The sequence below is a fragment of the Cyanistes caeruleus genome, chromosome 15 (assembly GCF_971803275.1).
Source record: "Cyanistes caeruleus chromosome 15, bCyaCae1.hap1.1, whole genome shotgun sequence".
NCBI lineage: Eukaryota > Metazoa > Chordata > Aves > Passeriformes > Paridae > Cyanistes > Cyanistes caeruleus.
This window is the reverse complement of record NC_141715.1, coordinates 3239893-3258988: the sequence shown is the minus strand read 5'-3', so window position 1 is coordinate 3258988 and position 19096 is coordinate 3239893. Positions and strand designations below refer to the sequence as shown.

At 41.8% G+C, this 19096-nt stretch overlaps 1 protein-coding gene across 6 annotated transcripts in view; it reads right to left on the bottom strand.

The window, feature by feature from the left end:
- Positions 1 to 19096, bottom strand: part of SFXN1 (sideroflexin 1) — a 22409-nt gene extending 3313 nt beyond the window's left edge. Inside the window, exons 1-10 of one of the 6 annotated variants that reach the window (XM_086851295.1) lie at positions 18617 to 18998; positions 18319 to 18541; positions 17913 to 18242; positions 9881 to 10055; positions 9094 to 9264; positions 8046 to 8144; positions 6661 to 6736; positions 6013 to 6098; positions 4607 to 4734; positions 4048 to 4097 (exon numbers count right to left, since the gene is read on the bottom strand). In XM_086851295.1, the coding sequence (XP_086707421.1) occupies positions 4048 to 4097; positions 4607 to 4734; positions 6013 to 6098; positions 6661 to 6736; positions 8046 to 8144; positions 9094 to 9264; positions 9881 to 10044 (774 nt within the window). In that variant the 5' untranslated portion in view covers positions 10045 to 10055; positions 17913 to 18242; positions 18319 to 18541; positions 18617 to 18998. Of the gene's footprint in view, positions 1 to 4047; positions 4098 to 4606; positions 4735 to 6012; positions 6099 to 6660; positions 6737 to 8045; positions 8145 to 9093; positions 9265 to 9880; positions 10056 to 14424; positions 18243 to 18318; positions 18542 to 18616 lie in introns of those variants that run through there. The other 5 variants (XM_086851291.1, XM_086851296.1, XM_086851293.1 and 2 more) reach the window with 5 other exon arrangements.

The following is a 19096-nucleotide window of genomic DNA, read 5'->3' as shown; positions in this document are numbered from 1 at the left end:
TCCTGCAAGAAGAATTTCTCAAGATGTAGAAGTTAGAGGGGAAAATGGTGAACAAAAGCTGGGCATGTTTGAGAGTAGAAATGGATAAAGGAAATGTAGAAAGCTCAGGAGGACAAAGCTCAGGGTTGAAGGAGGTCACAGCAGTGTCTGAGGCAGGGAAAATGAGCCTGTGTGGAGGAAAATTTCTTCAGAGCCTGAGGGAGAAGAAACAATGCAGAAGACTGCTTCTCTTTTCTTTAATTTGTTTTTTCATGGAGTTGATCTGTAATCCAGAAATGAGTGCAGGAAGAACTGCAATTCAGCAATAACCTGCAACAAGAGATAACAAATAGGGATACACAACAGCAAGAACGGTGAAGAGTGAAGGCAGCAGAGCTTTGCAGTTCTGGCATTTTTTAAACACCTCCATCTGACCTGCAGCTGAGATAAATTCACCCCAAATTTTCATTTCCTACCCTGGGAGAGTCCATGCCAAGAGGTGGTGAACACAAGCCAAACCTTGCACTGTCTCAGAAGGGAGGGAGAGGGATGCTGTGCATTGCAGGGGGAGTGTGGGACCCAAGGCATGTAACAGAAAAGCCCCAAATACAATTTTATAACTGAAAAGGCTGTTGGAAGGTGCCCAGAGAGGAACAAATGGTTTCATGCCTTTGTCAGAGTTAGTCATTGATCTGAGAGAGAGAGAGAGAGAGAGACATGTCTAATATAGTCTACATAAAGAACATGGAATTTCTGTGCTGGAACATTTTTTGTCAACTTGAGATGAATGACAGCCTTTATTTTTCAAGACTGTTACCAGGCTGCAATAATCCAGAAAGATGGGAGGTCAGAATTAAGAATTGGAGTTGCCCAGGGAACAATGTAAAACAATAAAACAAAATTCAAATGCAGGCTGCACACCCTCACAAAGAGACAAAATGGAGAAACTACAAGAGCAGAAGAATTCACTGTGGTAGTGAACTATCATTTAACTCAGGAAGAAGGCAGCTCCCAATGAATTAGGATTTAATTTCCAGATGTCTTTATGACATTTTAGTGGTTAGTACAAACAGAGAAAATGGAGAAATGATAATTAAGCAAACAAAAGCCATAAGGAGAATTGGCTTTTCTCTAACTGCCTCCTTTCTTCATTTGACCTAAAAATCTGTCAGCTTTCCCAGGCCAGCTATGCCTGTTTTCAAAAAAATAAATAAATGAAATGACAGTGTAATTAGGAATGCATGGAGGACTTCAGGGCATAAGACATTCAAGAACAATGCTTGAAGGAAAAGGCTCTCTGTTCTGGTTTTGTAACCGTTTTGAATAGAGATTTTAGCTGCAGATTTAAAGATTCCAAGGAGCTTGTTTCGAGAATATATGAAGTAACTTCTAGAATCAACTTGGATGCTAATACAATATGCAGAACAGAAGAGAAACTGTAGCTAAAGCAGTGTAAGAGTAATAATATAAACAAAAACTTTAGTGTTGATTGGTACTTACATAAGATTCTATTCTGAAAAAACCAATTTATTTCTTTAGAAGAAAAGTTACCTGTAAGTAAAATCTAGAAACCCTGTGCCTCAGGGCAAGGCTTTTTATGGATCCTCCTGCTGCAGCAGGTAAAATAACTTGGCTCTGCACAGAGCTGGTAAGGATAATGAAGGGGCTGTAGGGATAATGAAAATAGACATTATGCAGCCCAAGCAATTACTGCCATACTGCATAATAACATAAAAAGGCCCCAAAGCTGCTGCTGAAAGTTATGGCAAAAGCATTTCTACAGATAAAAATACTTTTTCAAGGCAACTTCTTTTTGAAGCAGTAAAGAGGTGCTTGTGTTCTAAGAATGTTCTTGAGGCATCTTCTAGCAATAACTTCTGGGAATGTTGTTAATTCACACCAATGTCTTGGTGCAAAACACTGTGGGAACGTGGGGGATGAGCTGGGCTACGTGACCTACATCTTATCCCAAATATCAGAGGATGACAGGCTGCTCTGAGACCAGCATTCCAGGAGCATTTCCTTCTCTCTGCCTTACTGCAGGCCAGCTTTCTAATTTCTTTAATCATTTCACAACCATTTGCCAATTTTTTGGCCTTGTGTGTTGCTTAATAGACTTTGGCAAGCAGCCAGGAGTTATTTCCAAGAGTGGTAGCGAAGCAGAGGCCAAGGGTAAAGTTAGTAAAGCAGTGTGGGGATGGTGGTGGAGTGCTGGGATGGGATGGTGCTTCTCAAACTCCATGAGGACATGCAGAAGCTGCTTGTTAAGAATGCAGCTCATTCCTTAATGGGTTTAATAATAATCTCTACCAGGTGTTACCACTGGCTACGTGCAGAGCAGTGTTTCACCTGGATTCAGTCTCTGAGGCTGAGGGAGAGGACAGGTGAGCATAAACGGTCAGGATGGTACCAGAGACCACTGAGTAGTCACTGCAGAAATCGCTCATTTTGGCTGATCTGAAAAATTCACAACACCCTTATGTTGATTACACCACACAAAAACAACAGGTATTTGTCTCCAGACCCTGAGATTGCTGCAACTTCTTCACAAATGTCATTTATTTGTCAGCTGAGGCAATGGCTTTGTGACATTTCTCACATGTCGAATACATAATAAATAATTTTTTCCCTGTTTTTTCTTTTTAGTATGGGTTAATTTTCCAGGCAATACATTCTCAAGAACATCACAGTATCACAAGTTGTGGTGTGTTTGGATGACCTGCAGGCTCACTTCTTCCAGGAGATAAAAGCAGCACACACTGATTTTTACCCTGAAACTCAAACACCACATTTCCTGTTTTTACACTGTGAGCAAAAGTGTTTTCTGTTAACAAGTGGGAGGGAAGCAAAGCACTTTAGGGAAAAAGAAGTTTTAAGACTGGAAGACAATCACGGAATTATTTGGGCTGGGAGTTTAAAGATTGTCCAGTTCTAGCCCCTTCACTATCCCAGGTTTTCCTGTCTAACCTGGCCTTGGACTCTTCCAGGGATGGGGCAGCCACAACTACCCCAGGCAATCTGTTCCTGTCTTATAAATACAGAAACACTTTCAAGTGGGGTGTCTAACTGGGTAATCTCACTCTGCACAAGAGACACAAAGGGTAGAAATAGTCAGAGATAAAATTTCAACACTTTAGAAAGCTTTATCTTAGACAAACAAAACCATTCCAAACAAAATCTTCCCCCGCTTGTCTTCCTTGTCCCCACACAAACTTTTCCAAGGCAGGGTCTGCAGATTCAGTCTATGATTTTATTCCTAATTTTTTCTAACAGGAAGGAGACAGATTTTCTTAGGCTTCTTGGGTGGGTCTCAGAAGCAGAGGTTTTGCCTGGAGCTACCATGTAATTAAATCAATGATATTAGCAGTGAGGATGAAACTACTTTTACTGGTAAAGAACTGAAGGGTTCCTCACCTGAATATTATTTCCCTTGTGTTAGACAACCCTGTAACTAATTCCATTATTGTTCTTTACCCTCTCATGCACACACAGTGCAGGATGTTGATGTAGGTAATGGATTCACCAACACCAGGGGTTTGACTTCATGCTACATTAGCATAAAAAGAATATAGGGAATAAGTAACCTCTGATAAAGAATTCCCATTCTATGCCTACCCTGCACTTTATATCCAGTAAATTTTAAAGGACCATTTTCAAGAGAGATTTTTGCCATCATTTTTGTTCCCAAACTCAGAATTCTACTACAGCAGGTAAGCAAAGCATCCTTATTGCTATCTTGAGAAAACCAGCATTATTAGAATGTTCTTTTTTTCCCCTCAATAAATTGTATTCCAAGACTCAGTACAAGGAAGGTTTATTTCACAGGAGGAAATGTGCACCCCTAGAACAATTCTAAAAGTAACAGAAATGTTCCTGTTTTCTCAATGTTACCTTGCACTATGACAAAAAGAACCAAGTTATCTCTAAGAAAGGCAGAAGGAAAGCGACAGCTGTAAAGCAAGCTCTACAGGGATGTCCTCCCACAGTGTTTGGGAGGCAAATATGAAGATTCAGGAAGTATTTAAAATTCATTAAAATATTAACAGAGATGGATTATCTAAGACTAACCTTTAAAAAGGCTTTCTTTTCCAGGGTATTCATTATGAAGGGAGGAATTGCTGCAAATAAGATAAAAAAAGGCATTAACCTTGGAGAGAAAGGCACTGTGTTTTCATTTTCTCTCTAGCAGAACTAATACCATGATACAATTCTCACAGCCTTTTGTCATTCACTGAATTTTCATTTCACATTGCCATCTGGATTGGTATTTACAAAGGTGAATTCTCCCAATAAGCAAAACCTGCAATTTCAAACGTAACTAAACCTGAGTTCAGTTATTTTACACTTACAGAGAACCTAAACCAACCCCAAGCAAGTGGAATTTTCTCCAATTCCTTTGCTATCTGTATCTTTTCTGCACAAGCATCCCAGGAGCTTTCCTGCTGCAGTTCAGTGAAACACAAGGGATGTTTCCACATTTCCCTGGGGAAGTTCTCAACAGAAAGGCAAACACTGCCTGGGGAACTGCAAGGTAATTTGGACTCTTGAGGAAAATCACTTGGATAGAACTAAATCTCCTTCTCACAGCAGGAACTGATAATCAGGACTGCACAGGACTTATCCTTACCCATGCCAGGAGAAGCCATCAGAATCCTGGATATCACCACCTGGGTGATTGCCTGCTGAGCTGCTTTGGATGAATCACCCAGTCTTTTTCCATCCTCATCTGTGACAGGAATTCCAAACTGGAGTTCCCTGTTGAATAATGGATAAAAAATAAAGCAGTGATGGATGTGAACTTATACTTATTTTTTCACCATTTTTTGTCATCTTATCTTTGTCCCTTAAAACTATCAACTTTAAGAATGATGTGTTTTATTTTATTTTCTAAGTGAGTCTGTTTGTAACATGCCTTGGCACAAAAAAATTTTCCAAAGGCAGAGAAAGATCAAGGAAAAACATGTTGAGAAGTCACCAACTGAATATTTCTAACAGCAATCTGCTGCTTGAGTCTGGTCACAGCATTACAAGGGGGAAGAATGGAAATGTGCTTTTCCTGTGTTGAAGGAAGAGGTCCCTTTACACATTAATTCAGAAAAGTGGAATTTTCTGGACTGCTCTGGAAGTGGAGTCTGTCCTATCTGACAGCTCATGGAACACAGGAAGATTATTTTCACTGAGTTGAAACAGAAGGCTCTGTGAAAATTCTCCCCTGGCATTCTAGCCTGAGCTGTCATTTCAACCACGAAGAACATAACTGAAAGTATAAAAGGAGGCACAAACCAAACTGTTTCTGTAACTTCATTATTCTCTATTAGATCTTTTGCTCAAGTGAAGGGTTAGGTGTTAAACTCATACTGGGAGAAGCAGAGAGAACAACAGATATCCTGAGGGCTGCCTTTATTCTTCTCTTCAGATTTTATACAAGATAAAATACTACCACAGATCAACTTTCACCATAAATACAAAATCTAAATATTCCCTTTTCTGCCCATAACCTTGTGTTTATAACAGGATGCTTTTAATTTGCTTTTCCCTACTACTATTCTTATTCCTAATCAAATCACAACACAGAAAAGAAGTTTGTTTCTGAAAAACTGCATATTTTTGTCACCTCAATGATTAAACAGAACTGCAGAGCCTGACTTCTATGACTAAGTTCTGCAGGTGGGATTTCAAACACCATTTTTGAAATGACTCTGTTTTTCCTAAGTGTAGCTGGTATTCAAAGTTCCATGTGATCAAAGTTTTGAAGGAACCAGTAATTGGTTTCTGATCAAAGTTTTGAAGGAACTGGTAATTGGTTTCTGAGATCCAAGACTGAAGAACTCTTTGGATATTTATCTGAAGAGAATGAGCATGTTCTGTTTTATCCCTGTTACAAACAACCAGTCAAAACCTCATGCCTGAGGTTTCTGCAAGGTTCTGAAACAAGCTGAAGATACAAAATGTGCTTTATTTAGTAACTTGCTGATGTACCAACTGAACAACATCTTTTCTTCCAGCATGAGTGATCTTTGTTCTTTTTCCTACCTTTGTCTCATTAGTGGAATATTGATGCAGTTGGCAGAAGCAACAGCAGCAAAAGGAACAAACCTCCCTATAAGAGGCGAGACGCGCTGGAAAACACACAGAGAGGGGGGAAAAAAAAGGAAAATAAAAATGTACATAATCATTGTCTCTATTGAAATGCTTCATCTGCTAATGACAGACCAGACTTATTTCCTTTACATTACAATTCACTGAAAACTCACTTTTGGGGCAGAGGTAGAACAAGATTCAAACAAGAAATAATGCATAAATGCTTCTCTCCAGAGTCAGCAGTGCCAGGAGAGTGGCAAAACCATTCTGAATTTAGTAGCATCATAGGGAAGTGTAATTACAACTCGAATTAATTTTCAAGTGCTATTAGATGCCTTGAAAGGTGAAAAAGAAACTGGAAAAAAGGCACCTTATTAGATAGAATAATGTTTGCATGGAGCAAACATGGGGCTGTTTGACAATTATGCATAAACCCATCACCACAGGGAAAAAATAAAGTTGGGATCTAAAGAAAGGAGCAGCCATAACAACTCCACAGTGAGAGCTGTGCATGACACAGATACACCAGAGGAGAAATGAGCTGTGAGCTTCTCACACAACATCACAGTTTAGTAAGAATAGAAAAAATACCAGCAATACCTTTGCTAGTAAATTAAGTCCTAAGGCTGTTGCAACAGCACCTGTGGTGGCAGAAACATAGGCTGTTCCCAGCTGCCTAAAACAGAAATGAAAATGTTTGCACATGCACAGCTACATTGGTGTCACTTTGAAAAACAATTAAATTTTACCCACATAGTTGTGCTCACCCAGAAGTTAAACAGGCTTTCTTGTGCTACTGCAATAAGGTGGGGATGGAAGATATAAATGGGATGCTGATTTAAACACTTTTATTTCACCAGCAGTAAAAATCATATTCAAGCCACATTGTAATACTGAATCAAGTTCTGCTGGTTGTGCATTGCTGCATGTTCAGCATTTTCTCACGTATCTGAATGAACACCTTGAAGGGTTAGCTCTTTATTTAATTTCCTAATTGCTTAACCTAGTAAAATCAGTTTGCATTTCCAAGGCCATGTCTATAAAGTAATTAAAATCAACCATACCAAACCACATATATGGTAGACCAGCTATGCTGCAAACACTCAAATCCAACCCAGCCTGCCCCAAACCACACTTTACATACCTCCCAGCCAGGAGGTGTCTCTGTATGCTGGAATCCACAGTTTGCTCCCAGACATCTTTAAACAAGTCAGCCCCAAAACCAGAAAGTCAAGTACTGCAATTCCAGTTTTCTATTCATAGAATCATAGAATGGTTTGGATTGGGAGGAACCATACAGTTCACCCCATTCCACCCCCTGCCATGGGCAGGGACACCTTCCACTATCCCAGACTGCTCCAAGCCCTATCCAACCTGGCCTTGGACACTTCCAGGGATCCAGGGGCAGCCACAGTTTCTCTGGGAACCTGTGCCAGAGCCTCACCACTCTCACAGGAAAGATTTTTTCTGCTTATCTAACCTAAATTTTTCCTCTGAGTTCCAGATTTCTTGCTTTCTGCATCTATTTAATCTCTTTTTTAGACATCAAGGAGAAACAAGCACAGATCAGTGGAAGGAATCTCTTTTTGTAAATGAACCCTCAGTGTGGTGTGTGCTGGCACTGAGAAGGTGACAGCACAGTGACACAACTAAAGGCCACCACAAAATATCAGCTTAGAAATATCCTGGTAGGACACCAAACTGATGAGGAAAACTTGCAAAGAGTTGACTGAGCCCTGAAATACCGACTCCTGTTAAATTCTGCACTGCTAAGTGCTCTTGATCAAGGTGCTCAAGCTTGTCTTTAATGGAAGAAATGGAGTTCTCAGCTCTGCCACTTTCAGACTTCTTATCTGTGCATATCAAATTAGTACAAATGGAAAAGCTTATCCCTGTCCCAACTCAAAGTTTAATGCCCAATAACATTCAAGTACATCAGAGAGCAACTTCTAAACTCATCAGAATTATGAAGTTCAGTGCCTGACCTGACAGTGATTGGGGCGTCCCCGCTCCTGTTCGTGTAATTTACTATAGCATTGAAGGACTGGTTGACCCACTGCCAGAAAAGCACTGCTGGTGTCGTTCTTAAAAAGAGAAACAATTGTAATTATTATTATTAAATTCACAGTTGAATTAACAGCATGAGAAAATGATGACAAATCAAGAAAAGCCACTGCAAGCAGTAACCATGCAGAAGTTTTTGCTTATTTGAATGAAACAATACAGTCAGTGAGATACTGCTGACTTGATAGTCAGAGTTACTCTAGAAGAACTTAAAAATCAACTAGTTTTGAACCTGAATAATAATGCAAAGAAAAGGTAGAGAGCTTTTCTAAGTGTTACAGATAATAACAGAACAAGCAGCTAACAGGAGGCAGTGCTTGGGAATGGGCAGCTGTGCTGGGGGTTTGATTCATATTCTTGACTGCAATTTAAAGCACACCCATGTTTTATAAATACCACCCAAAACTGGCGTGTGTGCTAGGAATTTGTACAATCTCAGCATCCAAAAGGCTGCTGCAGTTTCCTCTGAGCTCCCACCAGTTCCTGCATCCTGTGTCAAAAAGCGTTTCTAGCATTGAGGCTGCTAAGAGAGTACTGGCTCTGCTTCAGTGGGCTCCACTGTCCTGGAGATTCCAGAACCACTGAGGAAATGCAGGGATCACAGGGGAGCTGCAGAAACTCCACAACCAATGGATCAAAGCACTCTGAGTACTCATGGGGCAGACAGAACATCCTGCATGCCAGAAAGGCTGGAAAGTCCCAGGGATCTCCTTCTCCCTGTCCTCCACACAGATGGGATTTTGGAACATTTCCCAGTTTGAGGGAAAGTGGGATGGTGAAGGAGAAGGGCTAAGGGCTTATCTCAGAAAGAACCGTTAATCAGCGGGAGGGAATGAGGAGAGAGAAGAGGGAAAGGAAGCAAAATTTCACATACAAAAATAATTACAATAAATCTTCTGACAATAACATTGATTTTCGCTTCTCTAATTCACAGGCAAACGTTTTATGTGTTTGACTGCCATCTCTCACCTGTAAAAGGTCATCATACAGCCTGTGATGGTCATGTTCATGGGGACCTGGGCGGACATTCGGCCGATCACAAACATCTTCTCCCCAGTGTCTGGGTGGAAAGCTGAATCATAGATGTATTTTGCTCTCCACAACTCATCTTCTGTCAAGCCAGGTGCCACGATACCTTGTCTTAGGACAGGTTAAGAAACAAGAAAACAGCAAAAGCACAACTGTTATAAAATTCTGCAAACTCCTGTGAGAAATGTGGCATCAGAGGATTTGGGGTTGTTTGCCCTAAGTTAATTGAGACTCTCTGACAGCTTGTGGAGATTCTTCAGCTTTTAAATGGATTGGTGAAATAAAAAGAATTAAAACTCCCAGCAGTGATTATGTTGGCTGAGTCAATTTCCTCAAACTTGCACTAGGTTCTAGAGCTAAAATGTAGAGCCAAAATCTCTGAGGTCATTAGTGTGAAATTATGAAAATTCACTTGGAGAGTATTTAAGAAACCAATTGCTCCAAATGGTACACATAAGAGGAAATTTTAAGCTTTGTTGTCATATTAACTATTTTCAGAATTAGGCACTTCTGTGTACTCTGTATTTCAGAACCCTTAAGAGGGACATAAATTCCCTATCCATTAGCAAATTTGATTAAAAAGAAAAGGGTTTTAAGTTCTGAAGTGGGAATTAGAAGTGTTGCAGTGAATACAGTGTTTTAAGTATTTCCTTTTAAATATATCATCATGCACTTATCACTGACTTGGACTTTTTGGGGTTAGTAGTAGAAGTAGTCAATGTCATACCTGTAATCATGCACAATTTTTCTTGCATTTTCCAGTTTGGCATCAGATAACAAAATATTCCTGGGGTCTGTTACAGTGAAGAAGTGATTGGCTCGTCCAATAAATGTGCTTTGATCCCATCGGGGCTCCTTGATATTAATATCTAATGGGATACCTGCTGCCATCTTCAAAAGCTCTGCCAAAAAAACATCAACATTTGCAATTCAAAATTCCACTCATCTCCTAATGTATCTAGAACCTGCAGGATGAAAAGTGGCCACACTTAAGAGTAAAAGCCCAGAGAAGAAACACCGAAGAATTTGCAGAACACAGGTTTAAGGGGGTAAGTTTACAGAAATGCTTCTGTGTCCAGTGCCTCAAAATGTTTATACATTATTTATTACATTTGTACAAATACCTGAAGATGGGGCAGATGCAAAGGAAGCACAGAAGTTTATTAATAAACAGACATACCAAACAACAATATACAATATTCAGAAAGTTCTTCAGTGATGAATTACTGTTTGTTGAAGATAATGTATTGAAGGGAATGAGAAATCAACTATTTCAAGAGATGCCTGAAGTGCTATAAAGTGCAGTGACAGATGAAATATTAAATAAAATGCAGTTAACTTCTCTAGCATAGCAAAACCAAAAAATTAGGATCACAAACCCACCAATTTTTTTAATAAATGTTGTTTATCTAAATCCATGTTTTAACAAAACAAAGATTACATAATGCAACAATTTGCTACATTATGAACACATGACCAGATCTCCTAATGATACTTCAAAAATGGTTAAAGAACTACAATGAAGTGCACTGAATTAACAGAGTTGTGCATTTATGGGGCATAAAGCCCAGAAAAGTAAAAATTACTTCAGGATGACTAAGTTTACTTCAACATCTGATGAAAAAGGACAGTCCCTCCATAGCACAAGTATATGGGTTGTAACTTTCTTAAAAGAAATTTCTGCAACATATTCAACTACCAGTGAAATAAAAAATCATCTTCCCAATAATGCTTGTTCAAATGGCAGAAATTGGATATATATATAAATCCATTTTTATATATTTATATATTTATAAATAAAGGTCCAATTTTAGATGATCTTTAAGGTCCCTCCAAACTCAAATCATTCTGTGATTCTGTGATACCAGAATGCTAATAAATCTGGTACAGTAGGGGAAACGAATCTTTTCCCCTTTTTACACTCACATTTCCTCAGTGTTAAGGTCATTATTGTACAGCACTGTATATTAGCAGGATTATTTTCACGTGTACATCTCTCAACCAGGCACGCTGCAGGATGAACACAGATCATGGAAATGAAAAAAGACTCAGGACAGATTTGGAGAACAGATTTCTCGTGCACAGTATCTCAAGGGGAGATGCTCCTTAGGTTTCCTTTCCTTTTCTTAGTACTTTGCCATTAAAAACACCCTCCTGTAAACAGTGCTGTGCTGTGAATTAATAGTCCATCTTCTGGTCTAAAATGGGAACTGCTGGTTTTGCAAAACCCTATGAAGGCAAGTACACTCATTTCTTCAAACCCTCTTTTCCAGCAAAATAAAGATAAAAATCAAGACATTAGGGCTGTTCTGTGACTGCTTCCCTTATTTGCAGGAAAGTTCAAGTATAAATGTTTTTCTAATTAAATTATCTGTTTCATTAAGAAAGATTAAAGCTGCTTTAGGAAAGCTTATGATAATCTGGTTAAAGCTATCTAATGAATGCTGAAAAAAGCACTGCATCCATAGAAGCTGTCTGCTTTCTTTTTATTCTGGATAATTCTTTCTGTTCACTCTGATTAGAATATACACTACTGGGTTCTCTGGGAATTCCCTTTATTTACTTCTGATACCTCTGTCCACAAGCCCAAGTCCCTCAGTAAAAAGAAATCAAAACATGAAGGATCTGCTTTCCCTGCAGATGGTTCAATTCAGGATTGTCTCAGTCTGAAACAATCAGAAAAGGGCAATGTACAGAACACAGGACATTAAACATGTTCACATCCTGTCTTTATCCCCTGAACACTTTATCTACTCTGTGTCTGCTCTGATGTTCTTTGACCCAGGAGTACTGGTGGAATTTACTACCTTGGCAGGAAACTAATGCAGCAGAAAGATTGCACTGGAGGGAAATGAATCCCTGCAGCTGCACAGCTGGGGTGACCTGCTGGAGAGCAGCTCTGGAGTCCTGCTGGACAGTGAGCTCTCCACGACCAGCAGAGCATCCTGGTGACCAAGAATGCCAACAGAATCCTGGGGTGCACTGGGAAGAGCATTTCCAGCAGTTCAGGGAGTGATTCTGCCTCTCTGCTCAACCCTTTGAGGCATCTCTGGGGTGCTGTGTCAAGCTCTGGATCCTCAGGACATGGAGACCTGGAGCTCCTGGAGCAGATCCAGTGAATCCTGTGGAGCTGAGGAAGGGCTGGAGCAGCTCCTTGGAGCAAGTTGGGGCTGCTCAGCCTGGAGAGGAGCCCCAGCAGAGAGGGACCTCAGCCCTGGGGGTCCCTGGAGGTCCCTGGGTGCAGGGAGGGTCCGAGCCGGGCCCAGGCTCTGTCCTGGGGGCCTGGCAGTGGCAGCAGAGGAACGGGCAGGGACTGAGCCCAGCAATTCCCCCAGCACAGGAGGCACAACTTCTGCCCTGGGAAATGCCTGAGCCCTGGAACACATTTCCCAGACGTTTCCATGCCTTTTCCTCCTGCTGTTACCCATCCTAGCCAGAGACAGGTCAGCACAAGCTTTGGTCTCTCTTTCTCCTTGTAAATCTATAAAACAGGATTAGTGCTGCTGCAAAAGCAACCTAGGAGAAAGCAACCTAGCAGGAAAATGGAAAACATCCATTAATTCATGTGCCTCAACAAAAAGTCATGCTTGAAATGTCTGTGCTTGTTTAGAAAGATGGGAATAGAGAATATGGACTTCACTATTACTAATCTTAATAAAGGACATTCAATCCTGCAGAGAATGGGGGGGGTGAGACAGCTGCAAAAGGGTTAAATCTCCTGGAAAAACGGGTTTAAATTTTAGGTGACAGCTATTTAAGTACACAAACCCATTTTATTCTCTCAGTGATGTGGCTGACTTGTCTTTTTAGCAGGTAAGAACAATGCTGTTCTAAAGAACTTAAATAAACCGGACAGACCACCAATGCCCACAGAGAAAGAGCAGATGTCACACACACAGGGGAGTGTAAAAAAGATGAGAATAATATGATTTGGAGACGCATCAAACTTGCAGAGAGGTAAAAAAGGTGGCTTAGTTTGCCAGTCACGGGACTCTGAATCACAGACCTGTTACAACAGTGCCCAAGAGAACCAGGGAATTTCTGTCTTGGAAACTTAGAAGTTGTCCAGCAAAACATTTTTACAACAAAAGCACCATTTCTTGTTTTAAAGAAACTGCATGATGCTACTTGTGACTCATCAGACCCCATGAGTAAATGCTGAAAAGGGAAATAAATCCCATAAAGCAAAACCATAAGCTAATAAAATGCTGATATACTTCAAAGGGATCCTCTTATAAAACAAAATGTCCATCTGTAAAGTTAAAGTGGTGACTGTACAAAAATGGTTTCATCAATATGTTGTCTAACAGCCATAGAGTCATCATCATAAATTAGATGGCTTTTTTTAGTTTCACTTTTTATTTAAACAGTGAGACTGTAAAACTCCAAGAAATAGGTGCAACACCCTCAATTTAAGTTGCTGCAACTCTATTTTTACCTACCTGTCTCCTTAATTTTCAGATACAATTTCAGAGGGGTGCTGCTGTTTGCATAATCCATTCAGATACTCAATAATAAAAGCACTATAATAAAACTACTTAAGATTTAATTATTATTTTAACTACAATGCTTTGTCAAGGGTGGAGCTCCACTACTTTTAGTGATCCAATTTTCCATCTGTACTAAGTGTGCCCAAGATTTAAGTTCTCATTATCTGTAATTGAATTGGATACAGAAAAAATAAAGGACATTAGGATTAAATCAAATTTAAATAAATCCATCTGAACCTTGAGATAAGCAGAAAGTTTGCAAAGGGAACTGGAAAGCAAAAACACAATAAAGATAAAACTATTTGCTTTATTACGATCAACTAATGAAGGCAAACTACCTAACAATTAATTAATTAAGGTGCCTATATATGTAAAAACCTGAATTTATTGTTCCACCTGCTGCTATCCAGAAAATACCAACTAATCCTGAAATAGGAAAAAACTTTCAATCAATAGCACCTTGAATTTTAAGGCGGAAGCAGCAAAATTGCCCAGGCAATTGCTGTTCTCCACAAACAAAGCCATTAACAGGGATTTGGGAAACAAAATGAATTTTACAAACACAACAGCTGTTGAAATAATCCATACTGAAATGTCACTTTGAAGTTATGCTCACACAGGAGGATCAGCAGTACTGGAAAGGATAATGAATGACATCGTAACACAGTCAAACAATTAACACCTCTCATGGAAAACATGCAGTAAGAGAGAAAATTTTCCATATTTTCACTATTTCACATAACAAATCAATTAGGAAGGTATTTAATAGAACCACTTGTACCTGGAAACCCTGCAGCTGTTTTCCCCAGCAAATTAAATCAGCAATGAAGGACGGACTATGCTCTCTGGCACATTCATATCACTAAACCCCTTCTGTTTCCAAACTAGAGCAGCTGTATCCAAACTGCCCATGGAGAGGAGCAGCTAAATCCTGCCTCGTGCTGCAGGATTGTCTGGCTGAGCATCAGCTGTGCCGGGCAAATCCCGGCCCCGCCGCGCTCCAGTGACTGAACAATACTGGGGGGTGGCATTCCCGTGACCAGGACATTTTTTGGCACTGTTTGTCTCCCCAGCAACCTCACAGAGGTTTGATTATCCATGTGTGGCTCCTCCTATGTGCCACATTCTCAGAGTCATAACTGATGGTGAGTTCATAGAGGAAAACTCAACACATGGCTGTGTTTTCCTCCAGTGAGGAGAAGCTGAGAGAATTGGGGTTGTGCAGCCTCATTGTGGTCTTCCAGTGCCTGAAGGGAGATCAAAGGAAAGATGGAAAGAGACTTTTTACAAGGGCCTGGAATAACAGGACAAGGGGAAATGGCTTCAAACCAAAACAGAGTAGGGTTAGATTGGGTATTGGGAAAAAATCCTTCCCTGTGATCGTGATGAGGCACCCAGGTTGCCGAGAGAAGCTGTGGCTGCCCCTGGATCCCTGGAAGTGTCCAAGGCCAGCTTAGACAGGCCCTGGGGTGGATATCCCTGCCCATGGCAAACTTCCTGCCCCCTCTGATCAGATGGAATCATCTGCCAGTTCACACTCTAAAGTTTAATGCTAACTGGGGGGAATAAAGGGCTTCAGAATAAGTGAGAGTGGTCTCCCTTAACATAATAACTACATACAAAACTTGCACAAAGTCTGATCAACAGCTCTGGTACAAAGGCTACATTTAGATTTTCCACAGAACCAGCAACAGCAGAAGACTTTAAACTTTGTTTAAAGGTTAGCAGCAGCAGTTGCAGCAATTATACAAAATGCAGATTCAGGAGTTATCAGGAGTTCAACTCTCTGCTGTTCGTTTACAAAGTTCATCTTTTAAACATCACATTTGAAGGTCATGCAACTACTTTTCAAACCAAAGCAACTGCTAGAAGAGTAACAATGACTATTTAATTTATTTCACTGCATTTTGAACAATGCAGATATTTGATCACTTATTTTAAACTGCGTTGTATGACTGAATACTCCAAATGGGAAAATAATCTGGGAAATTCTGGGCAACTTAAACTCATGCAGCAGTACACAAATGATGAAATGCAGCTTTGTCACCTTCCTTGGAACCATTTATATTTTCTTATGTTACTGACACCTTGTATTTTAACCCGAGCCTTGCAAAACTCCACTCCAAAATTAAGAATTTTCGTCAGTTTCTTTACAGTATCTGCTAAAACTGGGACTAGAGTGACAGAAAAGGAAATTTCATGATGATGTAACTGTGAACCCAGGGAGAAGTCTAAAGAGAATTCCACATCCAGAAGTAGAGCAGATATAATTGTGATAATGCTCACTGTGACATTTGACTTCTTGGTGCCCAACTCCCAAACTGCAACCTGCAACCTTCTGTTACAAAGCATGGGATGAGCAGGGTAATCCAGCTTAAAACAGAATTCCAACCAGCCTGCACAAATGCTGACAGAAAGATGTAACTTTTGTGGTGTCCTTTACCAGGACATAGACCTGTAAGTTCTGGTGAGGTAAAGGTGATCAGGTCAGATAATGATTCACAAAATCTTCTAGAGGCAACTAAATAATTTTTTTTAAAGAACAAGAGTGAGGTTTTTCCCTGAAAACCCAGTAAAAATAGAAGATAACAGCAGAACCTCTTTCTTCACAGAATCCTTTACGATTCTTTAGAATAGGAATAGTTCAAAAGTTAGAGACAGGTGCTGCTGATATTTCATGTGCAGACTCACTCGGAGAGACAAAAATAAGATTTGACACACTTAGGTCCCTACATCTCCATCCTTTAAAGCAGTCCCTTAACAACCTGATGTCCAGCTGTCAGTGCCTTGTTCTGGGAAATGAGATGCAGCCTGGAAAACCTCGAGGTTGAGAAAAGTACCTGCTGCTATAAAATGAGGAGAACAGCCTCTCTTCTTCCTTCGCTTTGTAAAGCAAAGTGCCCGTGGCAGCTTGTTTTTGCAGAGCTGAGTTCTTCTGGAACATTTCCCATGCCACTTTGATAGAGAAATACTCCAGGGTCCTGCTAGGCCTCTTTATTCCTCAAGTAACACATTGTTCCTTTTCTGGGGCTCCTTTGTCTGAAGAAACTCAAGATTTTTCTTTTCCAATGCCCAGTTTTCCACAATGCCCACCCAAAGGGCTGCTATGTCGGCTCAGGAGAAAAGACAGGAAATAAACCTCTCTCTGATTAGGAAAAAGTGACCTGTTCTACTTTAAAACTATAACACATTGGCAAAGCAACAGTGGAAAGGCAAATCCACGTTTTAATTGCTCTGGCAAAGAAAGAAACACAAGGCCTTCTCCAGAGATATCAGTCATGGCAGTTAATTAGTTCAAATGGGAAGAACTAATAGACTTTTTGGGGAAAAAAACACTTTTGTGTGGTGGCAAAAGAGCACATGTGAGACTTATCAGGGTCTGTAAGCAGTGGTATTCTTCTATTTGCAGTACATTTGCTGCCAAAGTTTGAAATAAGCAGCACAGCTGATGACTGGGAGTCTGATGCAATGTACTTACACCAAATGTTAAAGCCACTTGCCAAGTTTTTCTTTCCCAAAACACCTTCTACCAGTGAAATGCCTATTTAAAGCATCAGAAAAAAAAAAAGAAATCTTTGTCTGCACTATGATTTTTCCTACTGCAATCCTAAATGGAATGCTGGAGAAGGCAAAGCATGGCAACACCATAAGATGCTTGGTTTTTCTTTAATCTTTTTTTTTTTTTCTTATAAATGTACATCCCACTTGTAGCCTAGCAACAAAAGCAGCAGCCTGGGTGAGATGAGCCTGCTGCTGGGGCTCTCTCCTCAAAACAGGAGCCATCTTTGGTGTGTAACTTGACCAGAGATTTCATCATTCTGCATTAAAGTCAGCTCCAGATGTTAGAGATCCATGCAGCCAACTCAGCTCTGCCAGATTTTTTTTGCCACCTCCCCTCCCACTGCACGAGGCACGTCCAGAGACATGGCACGTGTTCATCTCCACATAAAGGAAAATAAACCTCCTTTGCTAACCAAGGTTAGTGAAACCTCTTATTTCAAGCTTGTTTCTGCTCCTTGTGTTTTAACCCCCACCAATAAACTGCAGCTTTGGCTCTACCCTAGGTGTGTTCACAGCCCTCTTCTGTCCTTTTTCACTATTTCATGTATCTTTTTCCATCCAGGTGATATTTTAATTGTACATTGGTACAAAGCCAATCTTCACCCCACCCACCAGTATAATAACAATAGGTTATTTATGATTCAATAAAATTCAAAAAATATTAATACTCATAATTAAAATTCTGTCTCTGACTACCAGGTGCCTGACCTTGGAGTTATTTGGTGTGTTCCTCCCCTGGAAATGATGATCCTGCAGCAGGGAGGCTTGTCTCTTGCAGGCCTGGAATCTGTGTCGCTGTCACACAATCCCTGTGACACAGACAGCTCTGCTCAGGGGACAGTGAGCAGTCAGGGGCAGGTTTTGGGAGTGGGTGGGGAAGCAGGGAGCTGGTATGTGTGCACGGAGGAGGAGGCTGTGACAGCATCCAGCCCTGCTTCCACAGGGACAGGATGGCACATGGGGCTGGGACCCTGGGGAGGTGACAGGGGGGACACACAGACCTGGGCCCCTGTGGAGGGGATGGGTTGACACATGGGGCTGGATCCCTGTGGAGGGGATGGGTTGACACATGGGGCTGGATCCCTGTGGAGGGGACAGAGTGGACATTCGGGGCTGGATCCCTGTGGAGGGGACAGAGTGGACATTCGGGGCTGGATCCCTGTGGAGGGGACAGAGTGGACATTCGGGGCTGGATCCCTGTGGAGGGACAGGATGGACATTCGGGGCTGGATCCCTGTGGAGGGGCAGGGTGGACATTCGGGGCTGGATCCCTGTGGAGGGGCAGGGTGGACATTCGGGGCTGGATCCCTGTGGAGGGACAGAGTGGACATTCGGGGCTGGATCCCTGTGGAGGGACAGAGTGGACATTCGGGGCTGGATCCCTGTGGAGGGACAGAGTGGACATTCGGGGCTGGATCCCTGTGGAGGGGCAGGGTGGACATTCGGGGCTGGGTCCCTGTGGAGGGGATGGAGGTGACAGACGGGGCTGGACCCCTGAGAAGGGAAGAGAGCTCTACAAACAGATCAGGGCCTCTGCAGGGGTAACAGAGGTGACAGATGGGGCTGGGCGTCTGCGGAGGGCCCGAGGCGACACGGGGGACTGGTCCCTTGTGAAGGGATAGAGCAACACGGGCGGCTGGCTCCCTGTGGAGCGGACTGGTAGCAGATGGAGCTGGGTCCCTGCCTGGTCGCCACTACAGCACTGGGAGTGCCACCGGCGCTGGCTCCTCCGCCCGTCCCCGGCCGTAGCCCATCCCCGCGGGGACTGCCCGGCCCCGGCCCCGGTACTCACCCGGCCGCCGGCCCCGCGCTGCCCGGAAGAGCCTCGCTCGGCGCCGCGGGCGAGGGGCCGGGAGGCGGCGGGGCCGCCCCGCTCCGCCTCGCTCCGCCCC